The sequence below is a fragment of the Pundamilia nyererei genome, unplaced genomic scaffold, assembly GCF_000239375.1.
Source record: "Pundamilia nyererei isolate P.nyererei 1_Seehausen unplaced genomic scaffold, PunNye1.0 scaffold00097, whole genome shotgun sequence".
Taxonomy (NCBI): Eukaryota; Metazoa; Chordata; class Actinopteri; order Cichliformes; family Cichlidae; genus Pundamilia; species Pundamilia nyererei.
The window spans coordinates 1,370,611-1,385,217 of record NW_005187498.1 but is presented as its reverse complement, the minus strand read 5'-3'; the positions used below and the strand labels follow the sequence as shown (position 1 = coordinate 1,385,217).

General features: G+C 40.4%; 1 protein-coding gene across 1 annotated transcript in view; it reads right to left on the bottom strand.

Moving 5' to 3' along the window:
• jam3b (junctional adhesion molecule 3b) overlaps positions 1–11,567 on the bottom strand; it is a 44,255-nt gene extending 32,688 nt beyond the window's left edge. Inside the window, exon 1 of the mRNA XM_005740109.2 lies at positions 11,416–11,567. Coding sequence (XP_005740166.1) covers positions 11,416–11,557 — 142 coding nt within the window. The 5' untranslated portion in view covers positions 11,558–11,567. The remainder of the gene's footprint in view (positions 1–11,415) is intronic.
• Between the last annotated feature and the right edge of the window lie 3,040 nt (positions 11,568–14,607).

Here is a 14,607-nt window from a genome sequence, read left to right as displayed (position 1 = left end):
AAATATATATTTATAATTTTAATAAATGACAAATTAAAAAGGCATGAACATTTTATTTTGTATCGAAAAAATATCGAACCGTGACACCAAAGTATCAAACTGAACCGAACCGTGAATTTTGTGTATCGTTGCATCCCTAATATATACATATGTAGTCCAGCCTTAAGGTTTAAAATTAGCCATATTTTGATATTTTTCCCCTTTCTAAAAGTGGTGATTTTTGGTCATTTTATATCAGGCAAGTGTGCATTCAGGAAATAGTTTCATTTTGTTTTCAAAAGAACCAAAAAGTGGACGCTAATAACACTCTTGGACCATTTGAATCTGATTTTAGAAACCACATAATACCTAAACTGCTAAAGTTATGAACAAAGATCCTGGACAGACAAAGAGAAAAGCCAACAGTGAAACAATCGTGGAGGTTTTTCAGTTCTCTCACCTCACTTGAGCATAGTTTATGGCTATTAAAAAAAAAACCTAAACAATAAAACTATTTTGCTATTAGCTTCCTTTATGCAACGGCTCTGTCACTAGAAACCAATGCAGTAGCGATAAAACACAACTGAACTAAATAAAGTGGCTTAATGAAAACTGCACCTCAGTAGCCAGTATTCAGTACTGTATATGCTTACACGTGCCCAAATCATTCATTGCAGGTGTAGGGGCGTTCCTCGTTAGTCGACTAAAACGAGGAAAACAAATTTGACTAACTGACTAGTCTCAAATAAAGACTCAGATATCAAGTTAAAGCTGAGAACCATTTAATGCCAAAAACTCTCTAAACAAAGGCATTTGATACGTTTTATCGTCCTTAGTTGGTGTAACTTTGACATGGAAAATCGTTTGGAATTACTGCTGCCGCACGTGGAACCATTTGAAGTTGCCATTTTAGCTATGATAATGACAAAGGAAGTGGAGCACCCTCATTAAAGGAAATGAGCAGATAACCTCATCGTCTTGAAAAAAGCTGCTCTTATACAGGATATGAGGTTTAATGTAGACAAACTCTCAATTTAGTCTAATTACTACAGTTACAGGAAAAAATACAGGAAATTCCTTAAAACAGAAAGGCTGTGAAATATCTACTAGCTCCTCCTCTGCTTCTAATTCTTACCCCTTTTTTCTTCTTCTGTTTCATTTAGTTCAGTTTAAGGTGGAGTAAAGCATTTAAAATTGAAATTTAATATTTACAGAACTCTTGTAAGTGCTTTTTGGGTGGATAGCCTTGTGTAATCTTTTTTTAAGTTCAGGAGCTAGAATTACAGAATATTCTCAGCTTAATGCTTCGGTCTTATAAACCTGACCATTTTGAACCATCTGTTCCATTCATGACGAATGCCTGACAAACTCCTGAGTCATGGTGAAATCCACACAAATTGCTTCTTCCTTTTCCCCCTCCATAGCTTTCCGTGTCACGGAGACGAAGCAGAGCCACATGCAAAGCCCCCTCTATGGGAGCTCAGCCGGGCCAGCCACCATGTTACAAACTCGTCACCTATGTCTGGCATCCTGACAAATATCTAAGGCACTCACTTACCCAGAGTATGCCCTGACACACATGTGGCAACAGCGCTGTGTATACTGAGCTTCTGCTCAAGCATAATTCAAAGCAAAGACCTAAAAAGCGAGGCTGATCCAGGCATTCATGATCCTTTGTGACATAATCAGGAAATTCCATTCATGCGCCTACATATCAACCATTTCACTTTCTTTAAATATTTATTTTACTTTCATACACCAACACTTAGACCCAGGGTAGATTTTCCCCACACTTCATTTTTTTGTGGATGCTGAGAAAGAGCACACAGATGAAGGTCTCTATCATCATCATCATCATCATCATCTTTTCTGACCCGAAAAACCACTGGTGTACAGAAATCGATAACATTCAGATCAATGCCATTTGGACTGCTTTCTACCACAAGGTACTTTGGTAAGCTCCAAAGCAGCCAAAGAGTGCTATCAATTCCAGTGCAGCCTCAACATATTTATCACTAAGTAGCCCAGAAGGCATAGTGCTCACACCATATGGCCACATGGTCTGGTTACAATCTGTCCATGCTATCTGTCCAGTCAGCTGAACGCAAACTGCACTTCTGTCAGTGCTGGTGGGCTTTGTACAGCACCACAGCTATTGGTCACAAATAGATACAGCTTTTGGAATTTGCATTAAAAATATTGTTTATGTTTTTTAGACTCTTATGTGATAACTTGGAAAGATCGAGTCCAGTCTTCAGTACGGCAAGCAGCACAAAGACCGAAACCAGTGAATTACTGTGGTAACAAAATCCACCAGCATTAATGACATTTCATAAATTTCTGGTTTCTAACCTCTTCGATTCGGTATTTTTCTGATTTGAAAATATTTCTTGGCTCTGAGCGGTTGCCAGGCAACAAGATGAAGCTGCATCTCATTGAATCTCAGAAAATAATAAAATCTAGACACTATCACATCCTGTTGCTTGCCTGTTTGTTGTAGATTTAGGAAACAAGATGTAAGAAAGGTGCTTTTTTGTTTCATCTGAAGAGTCAAAGACCGTTTTCTGTACTTGCAGTCAACCAAAGTCCTTTCAGAAGAAAACTTCAGCCCTCAACAGGAATATTTAAAGTTGGGACAGTTATTCTTAAGCATCATCTTAATTAAACCCTCACTTCAGTGATTACCTACGCTCTATGAAACTGACTCGGGAGGAGTACAACATTCATTGGAATTAAACATTAGAACAATATAAACTTTGTATTTGTAATGTATTGTTATCATTTTATTACATTATTAAAGCACAAGGTTCAGTTAGCAGTTCACAAAAATAAATACTTTTACTTTCTTCTTCTGAGTACATTTCTGTACATTTTTTAAATTTTTACTTGAGGACAGAAGTTGAATCAGTTCTTGAACTTTGACTATTTTTAACACAAGTATCTGTACTTCTACTTAAGTACAGAATGTCTGTACTTTTGCCACCTCTGGGATTCTGCATTATTTTAGGATGAACTTGAGATCGTGTTAAGAATTTCTGCAGATGACTGGATGCTGAACTTTGACCTTTTTACCTGAAGTATTTATGTCCTAATGAAGTGACGTTGGTGTAAAACAAATATTTTCTAGTTGCATCACTACTCTCTTTCTCTGTCACACGCACTGAAACACTTTCCATCCCTTCATATGTTGTTATGATGAAACTAATGTAATCTGTATCTTGTAATATGTAACTTAATCATCACAAATGACTCATTGGATGAGTTCCAAGCAGTTAAATCCCCTCACAGGAGACTTAGCAGTATGGGAGAGCTATACCGTTAAGTATGATGCTTCTACAAAGTGTCTTTTTCATGACACGGAGACTTCTAACCACTAAGAAGTGATTCGTTTGTCCTTATCATTTAAAACGACGATGCTGGACGTTGTTCTAACATTGTTAAACTGCCCAGTGTGTAATGAATAACCTCATTTTTAAAGCTGAAAACGTCAAGGTCCTGGTCTTGCCCACTGGCTGATCCACACTGCTGTGCCGGGCTGTTTAAAACTCACTTTGCAGTGCCTCCAAGTGGATGCCACTAACTCCCATGAAATCCTCTGATATTTAGCATCACTACTAAACTGACTAGACCAACCCCAAAGAATTAACATTCACTTGATGTTTTAAACAACAAATTACAGTACAGCCCAGGATTACTAATAAAGTCCAGCATTTCTATAGTGTTTAAGGCTTCTATCTACAGCCATTTATAAATAGTGGTAATGTTCTGTTTTGGGACCACATGCATATCTGGAAAGGTATGATGATGCTGGGAGTGCTTCCCTACTCATGCTTCCAAACATGGAAACCTTGAGGTAGAGAGAGCAGCAGCAATGTTCCTGTTAAAATGAAGTTTTCCCTTCCCACTGTTGCCAAGTGCTCACTTATATTGATTGTATAATTGTTGGTGTTTCTCTGTATTAATGTAGGGTCTTCTTACCTTACAAAATAAAGTGCTTCAGGGCAACTGCTGTTGTGATTTGGTGCTATACAAATAAAATTGAATTGAATCAGCTGAGCAATTAGCTCACATGGGCAGCACTGAAATCAGATGGTTATTATTGATTGCTTTTGATTGTGGTCTGAGCTTTACTTTCATGGCCAGCCAAACTAACCCCATGTTAGATGCCGCATGCTTTTATTTAGACACCACATGTCTGGCAGGTGCACTCAGATCCCCATTCAACCTCCACAGAAACATCACGCAGGCCTGATATTAGCCCGGAGGTGGTGGCTGGAGGTGTAGTAACCTCCTTGTAATTACAGACTAACAGATGTGAGAAAAGGAAATGAGCTTTAAGCCCAACTGCTCCTGTGTAGCAAAGGGAGTTCTTGCTGTAATAACACGTGCCGGTATACTAGTCTTAATTACAGCATTGTTACCTAGCACAGATGAATGCTCCATACATGCAGTTCATCATCCTGTCACCTTATTCTCATGTTCCAAGCAATAACAGAAACTGGGGAACTTCCAAAAGCTCTTTACTCAAAACAGCCAAACATCATATTTCATCCCCGGTACAGCTTGTGCTGAGAGGCACAAGGTCATGCTCAACATTTCTGGAAGCTTTAGTTAGAGAATTGGGAAACCCCAACTCAACACAAGATAACACACATTTATACTCTCACACAAAGAGGTTAGGATCTCAGCAGAGCTCCCTTAATATCTAATGTTATTTTTGTGGCATACATCATCAGATGAGCTGAAATCTTTTTTAATTCACTCGGAGAATAACATTTACAGCAAACAGATAAAAAAAACAAACAGATTTCTTTAAAGCCATTTGGTTTATCCTGTGACATCTGAAGTCTCTCTGCTTCATTTTCTTTCACGTGAACACTTGTCTACAGCCCCACCACATTCAAAATTTAGGGTTGATTTTAAGATTTTAGTTATCTATCATTGTTATTTCAACTGTTGCTCTTATATTATATCATTTATGGAACTGAAAGCTGAGGGAACTGAAAGCTGAGAGAACTGAAGGGACCACATAGGGCTGCACGATTAATCGTTAGAAAATCGCGACCTTGATTCATACTTATGTGCAATCTCATTTCCAAATGACAACGATTTTAAAAAAAAGAAAAAAAAAAAAAGACGACGACAATTGTACCGCATTTTACGTTTCATGCAGATACGTAATCTGCATGAAAACAAGCGCTCACTCTTCCTGCTCAACAAATGACAAGGGCGGAGCCTTATACCACGTGATACAGAAGCTGGCTGCTAAAATTGGCAGGGAAAAAACAACAGAGAGCACGTCAGGGATGACGAGAAAGTGACAGGAGAAAATCCGTCCCGGTCAACCACCCAAACATCAATAACGGGAACCTTATACAGCGCTTCCCTATACCCGTCGAACTCCCGCAGGCACAAAGAAATTACGGAGGCTATTACTTATCACCTGACCAAAGATATGGCTCCCATCAACGAGGGATTTAGGAAAATGATCAACATCCTAGACAAACGCTACACAGTGCCGTCCCGCAACTATTTTTCTATTGTTGCACTTCCTGCTCTATACACGCAGTGTCGAGCAACGGTGGAGACGGAATTTCAAGCAGCAACGACAAAATGTGAGACATTTGTTGTTTTTATGTTTATTTATTGTTTTTATGTTCAGTCTCAACTGTTACGAAGTTGATGTGCAGTTAAAAAGTGCAATAAATATTTATACTGGAAAAGAAAATCGTGAGAGAATCGTGATCTCAATTCTAAGCAAAAAAATCGTGATTCTCATTTTATGCAAAATCGTGCAGCCCTAGGACCACATTGGAACACTATTAAGCTACTGTACATGCAAGTTTTGTGCACAGTTGATAGTAGATGTGGTTTTGAATGAACTGTGATCAAACACCTGAGGTTGTTTGATGACGCTGCCTTGTAGCTATTTTTAGACAGTAATTGCCCTTTTGTTACAGCCTGGTAAACAAAAGATGAATCCAGAGCGATTATCTGGTTATGACTCTGAGCAGGAGCACAGCCTCCAGCTCTTTCCTTTCCGAGCGCAAGCGGCTCAGCCACATGTAGTTCACTGCCTCTTCCATGTCATTAATGAAACCCCTAATCACTTCACTAAGCTGACAGCATCCCAGTGTTTGATCGATATGGTCCCTTTTGAACTATTGATGTACTCCAGCAGAATCCAGTGAACACAGGAGCAGGAGAATAGCCGTGATGTTTCCTCCCTACACAGGCCATGTGAACAAAGAGAGATAATCAAACAGGAAGCCTGTCTTCTGCCATCCTTAGCTTTGGCAGCCAGTAAGGACTCATCTTGGAGATTATCCTGTTTATCTAAAACACCCTAAACACCCGGTAATAATGTCTTGTCAAAATAAACAACCAATTAGCCTGCTATCACAACAGAGCCATAACTTCCAAAACTCAATACTCCACAACACGCAATTTTTTTCTCATGAATGTCTCCCTTGACTAAACCTCCAGTTGAAAATAGGACCATGCTGACAAACAAAGCCAGAATTTTTAGATTCCTTTTACCCACCGAGGCCATCAAGATTTTCATTTTGTTTTGTTGGCGAGCATGAGCTGCCTGGAGGCTGGTTCTCATGCTAGTCTTACTGACATTTGAAGCATGCACATGCTTTTTTGCCATTTTTGGAACATTATGTTTACCTTTTACACCGAGCATCTTCAACGCTCAGGTACAGTGAGAATAAATGTGAGCAGGACAACAAGCTAAACCCTTCTATCTGTCAAGCTAAAGTGGATTTTTGTCTCAGAAGATGTTTGATGATTGCCTTCAACTAACAATATTGGCCAGCTTTCTGTCCTCCCCCTTTCTGCTCTGCTGATGAGCTGGGTGAGGTCAGCCGGCTCATCAGCAGTGGTCCGTTTTATCTCCAAGGAAAACAGGTGGTTGTGATTGTCAGTCGGTGCTCATGTGATGTAAGGCATTCTGTCTACATATGTTTTCTATTTGGTATGTTGCATTTGCTAATGCGCAGTCAGGTTGAGGAGGGATGCACATATTTCTGGTTATGCTGCTGTTCAAAACACCACGACCACCACCCACTCGTGCACAGTTGTTTCAGGTCATTCCACACTAAGATTCATGTGGCACTCCCCCATGGAGGGATTGCACAAATATCCCCTCGACTTACAGGAATGAATTGGGATTTTTTGTCAAGATTATTACACAACTTCCAGTTAGGCAACAAGCACAAAAATGCATAATTGCTTCCTGGAACCATGATGAATGTGCTGGTATTGCACCTCTCACTCAAGGGTGTGGAGCGACAGACTCTCGACTCATACCAGGCAAATGCTGTGTAGCAAGGGACTCCTTTTGGTTTGTTTGCCCCGTTTTACTCTGCCATTAGTAAAATGTCAGACTGTATCAGACTTGTCCACAGGGGCCACAGCCATGCCATTCAGAGAGCGCTCCAAACATTTGCTCACAAGCTTTGGGTGGGGAGAGAAGCATCTGACAGCAAGCAGCTTGTACGGGAGCTACTATCAGCATTCATCTCAGGGTGCTGCCACAGTCAGAGTCCTGCCGTGACAACTGACAAATAAAGAGCCAAGACTTTTTTCTTTTCACAAAAATGTTTAAATAGCATAATGGGGTCCAATTACATGTGGCTTAGCCCATGTTCAAAATTCTCAGAGTGACATAATGACATTTAACAACAATCTAGCAGTCTGCCGACTCATAAAAATGTCAGCTGTTCAGAAAGAGACTGCAATACTTCAAGAGTGAAGGATGGTTAAATGAGCCTCTAAAACCATCTGCACGATTTCAGTCTCTTTCCAGGTAACAACATTTACATGAATACAATGTTTGTGAGTGAATTACGAGGCTGTAGTTATGTAAATTAAAAATGCAACAATTACATTTGGTGTGTGTTGCTCTGCACAAGTGTTTTTTATAAAAGTGAGCTTGTGATTTCAGAGTTTATATTGATACGAATCCACTTTGAGCATCTTCCAGTTCCACACATTTCTTGGCTGTGCTGCTGGCAGGAAGGTTCTGGCAGATGTCTAGCACTTTCTTTGGAATATTTTACGTGAAATGGTTCAGGTGGAGCCAGCAGTGGAAAACGTCAGTGCATTCCATTAGATCAGATTGGAAAGTCTGCTGTAAGCATGTGTACTTAAAATAATGATGCCCCTCGTCTTTCCCTCTGATGTCAGATGATTGGGCTGATATGTGCAGCCGTGTTCAGCCCGAGCTGGGTTTAGCGTTCGCTTGGCTGACTAGGGCTGTGTGGTCATTAGGATGATAGCTACCCAAAGAATGCCACGAACAGAAAATAACAAGCACATCTCACAGAGACAGATAATAACACTGAGCGTGACCAACAGCAAAAGCAGAGCTAGTGACACTCATTTCTCACTGAGTTCTGCTCAATTTTAAAACTTCAAAAAATAAATTGGGAGCAGAGCTTTTTCAACATACAAGAAGCATTCTAATTACAGTCGGTACCTATTAGGAATCAAACCCTTTCAGTACCAATTAGTAATTCATAAGATGGCTTGTGGCCAGATTGTCTAGCCAGATTCATTCCTTTTCTAAAGACAGTGGCGATGCAGGCTGGGAGCCACTGAGACCACATGGCTAAGCCCCGTCCAGGCAAGACAAAAGAAATTCTTCAATCTTTACCGGCTCACTGTCCTCCCCTGAAAATGTCAGTTGTGCTGCCTTGTCACAGAGTTTTCACAAGGGATCATTCATTAAGAGTACTGACTTTGAAATATATTGTAAATAAATAAGTAATCCAGCACACAGCCTGGAGGTATGTGCTGAGAGCACAGCAACAGATTTCACTGCTGCTCCTAATTAAAGCAAAGAGAATAAGCCCAGTCACACACGTGCGATATCACAGGAAAGGTTCTTATTTCTGTACCCTTTGATCAATATGTCTGTTCACATCTAAGGGGAAAAACCAGCAACCCATTTCATGTCACGAGATTCTTACCAAGCTCTTAGGCATTCACACGAAAACAAGGTTTCCTGAATCATTTACACATCAAATTAAGTACATTTTGTTGCATTTCTTCACCAAGCTAATAAATAAAAATAAATAAAAATGAGATTAAGGAAGGAATTAATGCCTACGACAAGACAGATACATATCTGAGATGCAGTCAGTTTTCTATAAAAATCCATCTATCTAAATTTAAATTGTATTTTAATGTTGGGATATGAGAAAGAATTTTTTTTAAAGTAACTGCAGCAACAAATATTTTGTTTCCTCACTGTAACACCATGAAACCAGTGGAGCAAATACATTTCCAGTTATTACTATACCGATTTTATTATTATATTAATTATAGCCTAGTCACCTAGTGACATCATTTGAAATAGCTAGCTAGCTATAACAAGATCACAGAAACTAATTTCAACATTTGTTGTTAAAGCACCAGCTTGTAGAAAGAAAAGAACAGGAGGCAAGTTGATTCAGGAAAGCATCCTGATGTCAGCCGCCACGTCGTTATCTGCTTTGCTGTCTACTTGTTCCACCTCAGAGAAGAACTTTGAGGCCCTCAGGAGCCTGCCACTCCTTATTATTACTCCTTATTACTCCTTCACACAACAGATATGGGCGGGTCAATCTAGATATCGATAGTATCGATACCAACGCTGGTATTGTCATTAGATCAACGCTTTGTCTCTATCCTCCAAGTTCAGCATGTAGCCCACTGAATGTGTTCAATTAATTTTTAGTAAATATAATATAAACAAACATGCACTATAAAAAATATAGTGCATGTTTTATTTATATCCTATAGCACATTTATAGAACAGAAGTTGAGCCAAAGTGATTTATAAACAGGCACATTTACTTACTTCCACTGGCAGTGGGTTTAACATGTTATCTGCACCCGAGGAGCCGTTTCAGCCATCAAACTTTTTCCCACTAGACATTTTTTGAACAGTAACTTTCAATCGAACTGAACCTCAGAGACTGGCCTACCATTTTCTAGCTTCATAATGACTTTGCTCATTGGTGTGTGAACCTTTTCACAGAGCACAGTATTTGTTATTGTCCTTTCAGGATGTTTAAAATGTGTTTTTCTGGCTGTGTGGAACAGACTGTTGGATCTGTTCATCTTTGTTTTGGTTTATTCTTGTCTGCTTTGTGCTTCGGGGTCTGCTCGTTGGAAGACAACTCTGTTTAATTAAGTTTCCAGTTGCATTAGATGAGTGGAATATTTACTGAAAATCAGACTCAGACTTGTTAAATAAAATGTGTATGAAGTATACTAACAATTTTTAGTCTAGTACTCCCCCCAACCACCACCACGCAAGCGTAAAACACCTTCCGTCTACAGTAGCACCCTGAACTTCAAGGCCCTTCCCCACGGCTCTGAGCAAATAATAAATTTTAAATTTATGTAAAATCATATGAATGAATATGACTTATTTGTCTTATGACAAATATCCTCAAACCGTGTGAGGAACGTGTAAAGGAACTAGGAGCTCGCGCATGAATATTTAAACAAACCGCTCCGCTCTTACAGGTGTCTGTTTTTCTGTTCTAGGTATCGGACTGATAAAGTTAGGAGGACTTTCAGGTGGATACGGTTAGCATAAAAAGAATTAATTTTATTTCGGCTTTGTCGGTTCACCAGCCGTGTCGCGGTTTGAAAGCGTTGGAGTGGAGGAGAAGGATGATGAGGAGGGGGGTGGAGGACGCTTTGCTGGTCTGCCTGGCTCCTCCCGCGGTCAGCCTGCTTTTATTCCGCTGTAGGAAAAATCCGTTATCTCGCGTCAGTACTTCCAACATCATCACCGCAGCTTCAAACCCGCGTTAAATAGTTAACGGCACAAGCTACGAAACCGCCTTGATTCATGTTTAATTTCCCAACGAAAAGTTTGTCTTCATGCTGTAGAGAAACTTTTTCAGAGCCAGGACACGCGCACACAGAAAACGTGTCGGCTTAGCGACTCCAAATGTGCCGCTAAACTGAAGATCTGAACGTTCAGCTCAGACAGCCCTGCTTTCCTGATGTGTAGTTACACGTAGATATCTGTCACTCCTGTTAACGGCGGCATTATTCCAATAAAATCAATACTTGAGAGTAGTCTGAGCGATGTTTTTCAGTAACAATGGACGCTTCAGACAATCACTCCAGCCGTGCATTTGCCAGACTGGCGTTGACATTAAGTTAAAAATGGCGACTATTTTGGTCACTTCATTAACTATATTTACTTCACGTCGAAGAGACCGAACTCGCTGTCAGTCTGGTTTAAGTTTAACGTTAGTTGAGTCTACACGGTTACTTCTGAGGCACTCTCTTTTCCACTTACTGTTGGTGTAAAAGAAAAATCGACCAAACAGATGTAGTAGTGGATGGCATTTGGCGGCCACCTTCCTCGAGCGGATAAAAGACAAAGTAGTAGTCGGTTAAAATAATTTTTGCACTTACACTGAGTTGAGAGGAGAGTCAAGAGCCAAGCCAGACGTGTTTTCGCCATCTTGGAGTCGATGCAATGCTCTATTTGGCTGACTGTACATGCGCAAAGTAGACTGAAGAGCCTTGCTGGGGATGGAGAGAGGGAGAGAGACATGGAGATAAACCGGAGAGAGAGAGAGCGCGCGCCAGGGAGGGGGAGGAGGAGGAGGAGGAGGGAGGGAGGGGGGTTCTATTATATTAGGTTTCCATAGCTACCGAAAGCATCACTCACACAGACTAGAATTTATAGTTGACACAATGTGGGAGGCCCTCACTACTGGGGCCATATGCTGTAGTTATGGTAACTTATCTGCAGTTGCAGATAAATAGGGTACCTCTGCCTTCTGTATACTGTATTGTTGTGTACAGCATTTTGACTACTAAGAAAATAAAAATATCAAGTTTCCTTGACTACATTAAAAATTTGGTAATATGAGTACAAAAACACATTGACAGATAATAAAGGCCAGCAATAAAACATGAATCTGTAAATACTCTTTCAGTTCTAGAGGAACCTATCATGTGTGAAATGCTGAACTTAACACTCTGTTACTGTGGCCAATAGTATATGGCCGGCTTTAATTAAATATTAATTTTACCTGGCCAGTCCTGCTCATACCTGCTTGCAACTGTCATCCCATTGACAGCTGCCGTATCACCTTGTTCACATGAAAGAGCAACCCCAGTCTTGTATGTCATGTCTGTGATGACAAGTGGTGCAGCCTGAAAAATGCTATACGAACTGTTCCGGTTCGTTCAAACTGTTTCACAACAGCAAAAATAATCTCATATACTTTAAGCTGCTTTTGTCTTTGACAGGATCAACCAACATTTGTCAGTGATAGATCTCATAAAAGCCTCGTTTAAAATAAGCACAGTGCTCACTGTGTACATCATTACTGCAGCAATTATATCTAAATATAGAAGTATGTCATCAAAATCTGTAATTCAGGCAATATTGTGGTATGAATCAGGTGTAGCTGTTTCAACCACACGCTTGTGTTCAGGCTCTGCTCTCTAGGTTTGTATTTGGAATCTGTGATGATGTAGCATTAAAACTCAATTATCAAAAAAGGGGCAATCAAAGCATCTCAACGTTTCATAAGCTGTGTTTGTAGACTAAGGGAAACACCAAATAATATGTACAAACCCTCCTAACACCAAGATTACAAAGTACCAATATATATATATATAAATATGACTCTATAATGTGTATATAAATACTTCGATTTAATGTGCATCTTCAATAACGTTTGGGAACTTCAATCATTATGTATGAGATGAAAATCTAAAATCTTGCCTTTCCTACATTTTAACATAAAAAAAAGTAAAAATCAGAAATTATGCTCATCTTGTTGTTGACAAGATGACATAGAGCTTATCTCTTTTGTTCCAGGTTTTGTTTTTATTATTTATTTAGTTTGAAAACTCAATCTTCTCAGAGTCATCCTGCAAATATCCAATGTGATATCATTTGGCTATTTGTCCCCACTTTTTCCTTTAGTCAACATAAACGTCCTTTTTCAGTTGGTCATAGAGCCTCAGGGTGCTGGACTTCAGTTGGACTTCCCGTTTGGCAACACTCAGCTAGTTTTAGCTTTCCTGTATATGTGCTATTCTGGCTTCTTGTAGCTCCACCTGCAAGCATTCCTTATCCAGTCCAAATGACTGGACAATGAGCTCACCTCCTCTCCTTAGCTCATACTGGGTGGCTGTAGCTCAGGTGGCAGAGCAGTTCAACTACTAATCAGAAGGTCGGTGGTTTGATCCCAGGCTGCCTCCTGGCTGCATGACAAATATTTTTGGGCAAGATACTAACCCCATGTTTGCCTAATGGTGGTGGTCAGAGGGAATGGTAGCGCCAGTGTCCGGCAGCCTTGCCTCTGTCAGTGTGCCCCAGGGTGGCTGTGGCTACAATGTAGCTGCCATCACCAGTGTGTGAATGACTGAATGTAGTGTAAAGCGCTTTGGGGTCCTTAGGGACTAAGTAAAGCGCTATACAAATGCAGGCCATTTACTTATCCAGTTCAAATGACATCCTGAGGTTAGGTGGATCAGTTGTGAATATTTTATTTAGTCTCAGCCTACAGTTTGATGTTCGCTTTGTACAGGAGGTTGCTGATGACCACTTCAGTCCTGAATTCATATCAACTCTTGGTAGTGAATGGACTTGGGGGTTTAATGTATATGCGGAACAGCAGCAGGGACAATACGTCACCTTGGTATAGCACACAATTGATGGTGATTTGTGTGTTGTCTTCCACAGTCCCAGTAAGTCCCTGATGAATGTTATTAGTGCACCAGTATCCACATGTGGGGCATTGAGTTTCAAGTTTTTCTTGTAGTCAATGCCAGTGGTGCGCAGGTTGGTCTGCCTGGCCTTGGAGTCTATCAACCTGCTCTGTCAACCAAGAGCTGTTGGCTCTCTGGTATTATTTCCAATGTCTTTCTGAGCTGTACCCATGTATTAGGTCACATGCCCATGCACATATTCAGTTTAGTTGCTGTGATGACTGAGAGGAGTTTCCATATTGTGGCGAGGCAGGTAATCAGCTAGTAGTTTGATGATATTGTACCCTTGCAGGGATTCTTAATGATCAAGATTGTCCTGTATTGTCAGGCAATCATGGTGTGCTGTTACTTTCTCCAGTCAGGTCCTTGTGCTGTGCAGCTCTCGACTCCGAAGACTCATTGAGATATTGACTGGCTCTTGGTCTGGGAAGTTGCTGTGGTCTACACTTAGGGCCATCAGCCACTTTGCATTTCTATCTTATATTTTATTCTTTTTATTTTATTATTTGCTTCCGTCTTATATACCTTGAGCCTAATGACCACAGCTGTGAGCCTTTGCTTGGCAATTTCTAAAGCCTCACTCATGAATATCTTGTTGTACCTCTTTTTCATTAAGCTCACCTTCTGCACCGTAGTTAACTTTGATCATACCCAAATTATTCTAGGATTAGTGTGGCAGTAGCATATGTGAGAAGTTTCACTGATACCGGTAGACGTGTGTTGGGCTCAGAGCAGTGTTCACATCTGCAAGCATCTCCTCTGGCCACAATCTTCATCCTTAGCTCAGCATCTGTCATCGCGTGTGGCTGGGCATCATTTAGTCCAGTTGCACTTTCCAGCTTCGATATTAGCTGTCATTGATGTTATTGTACA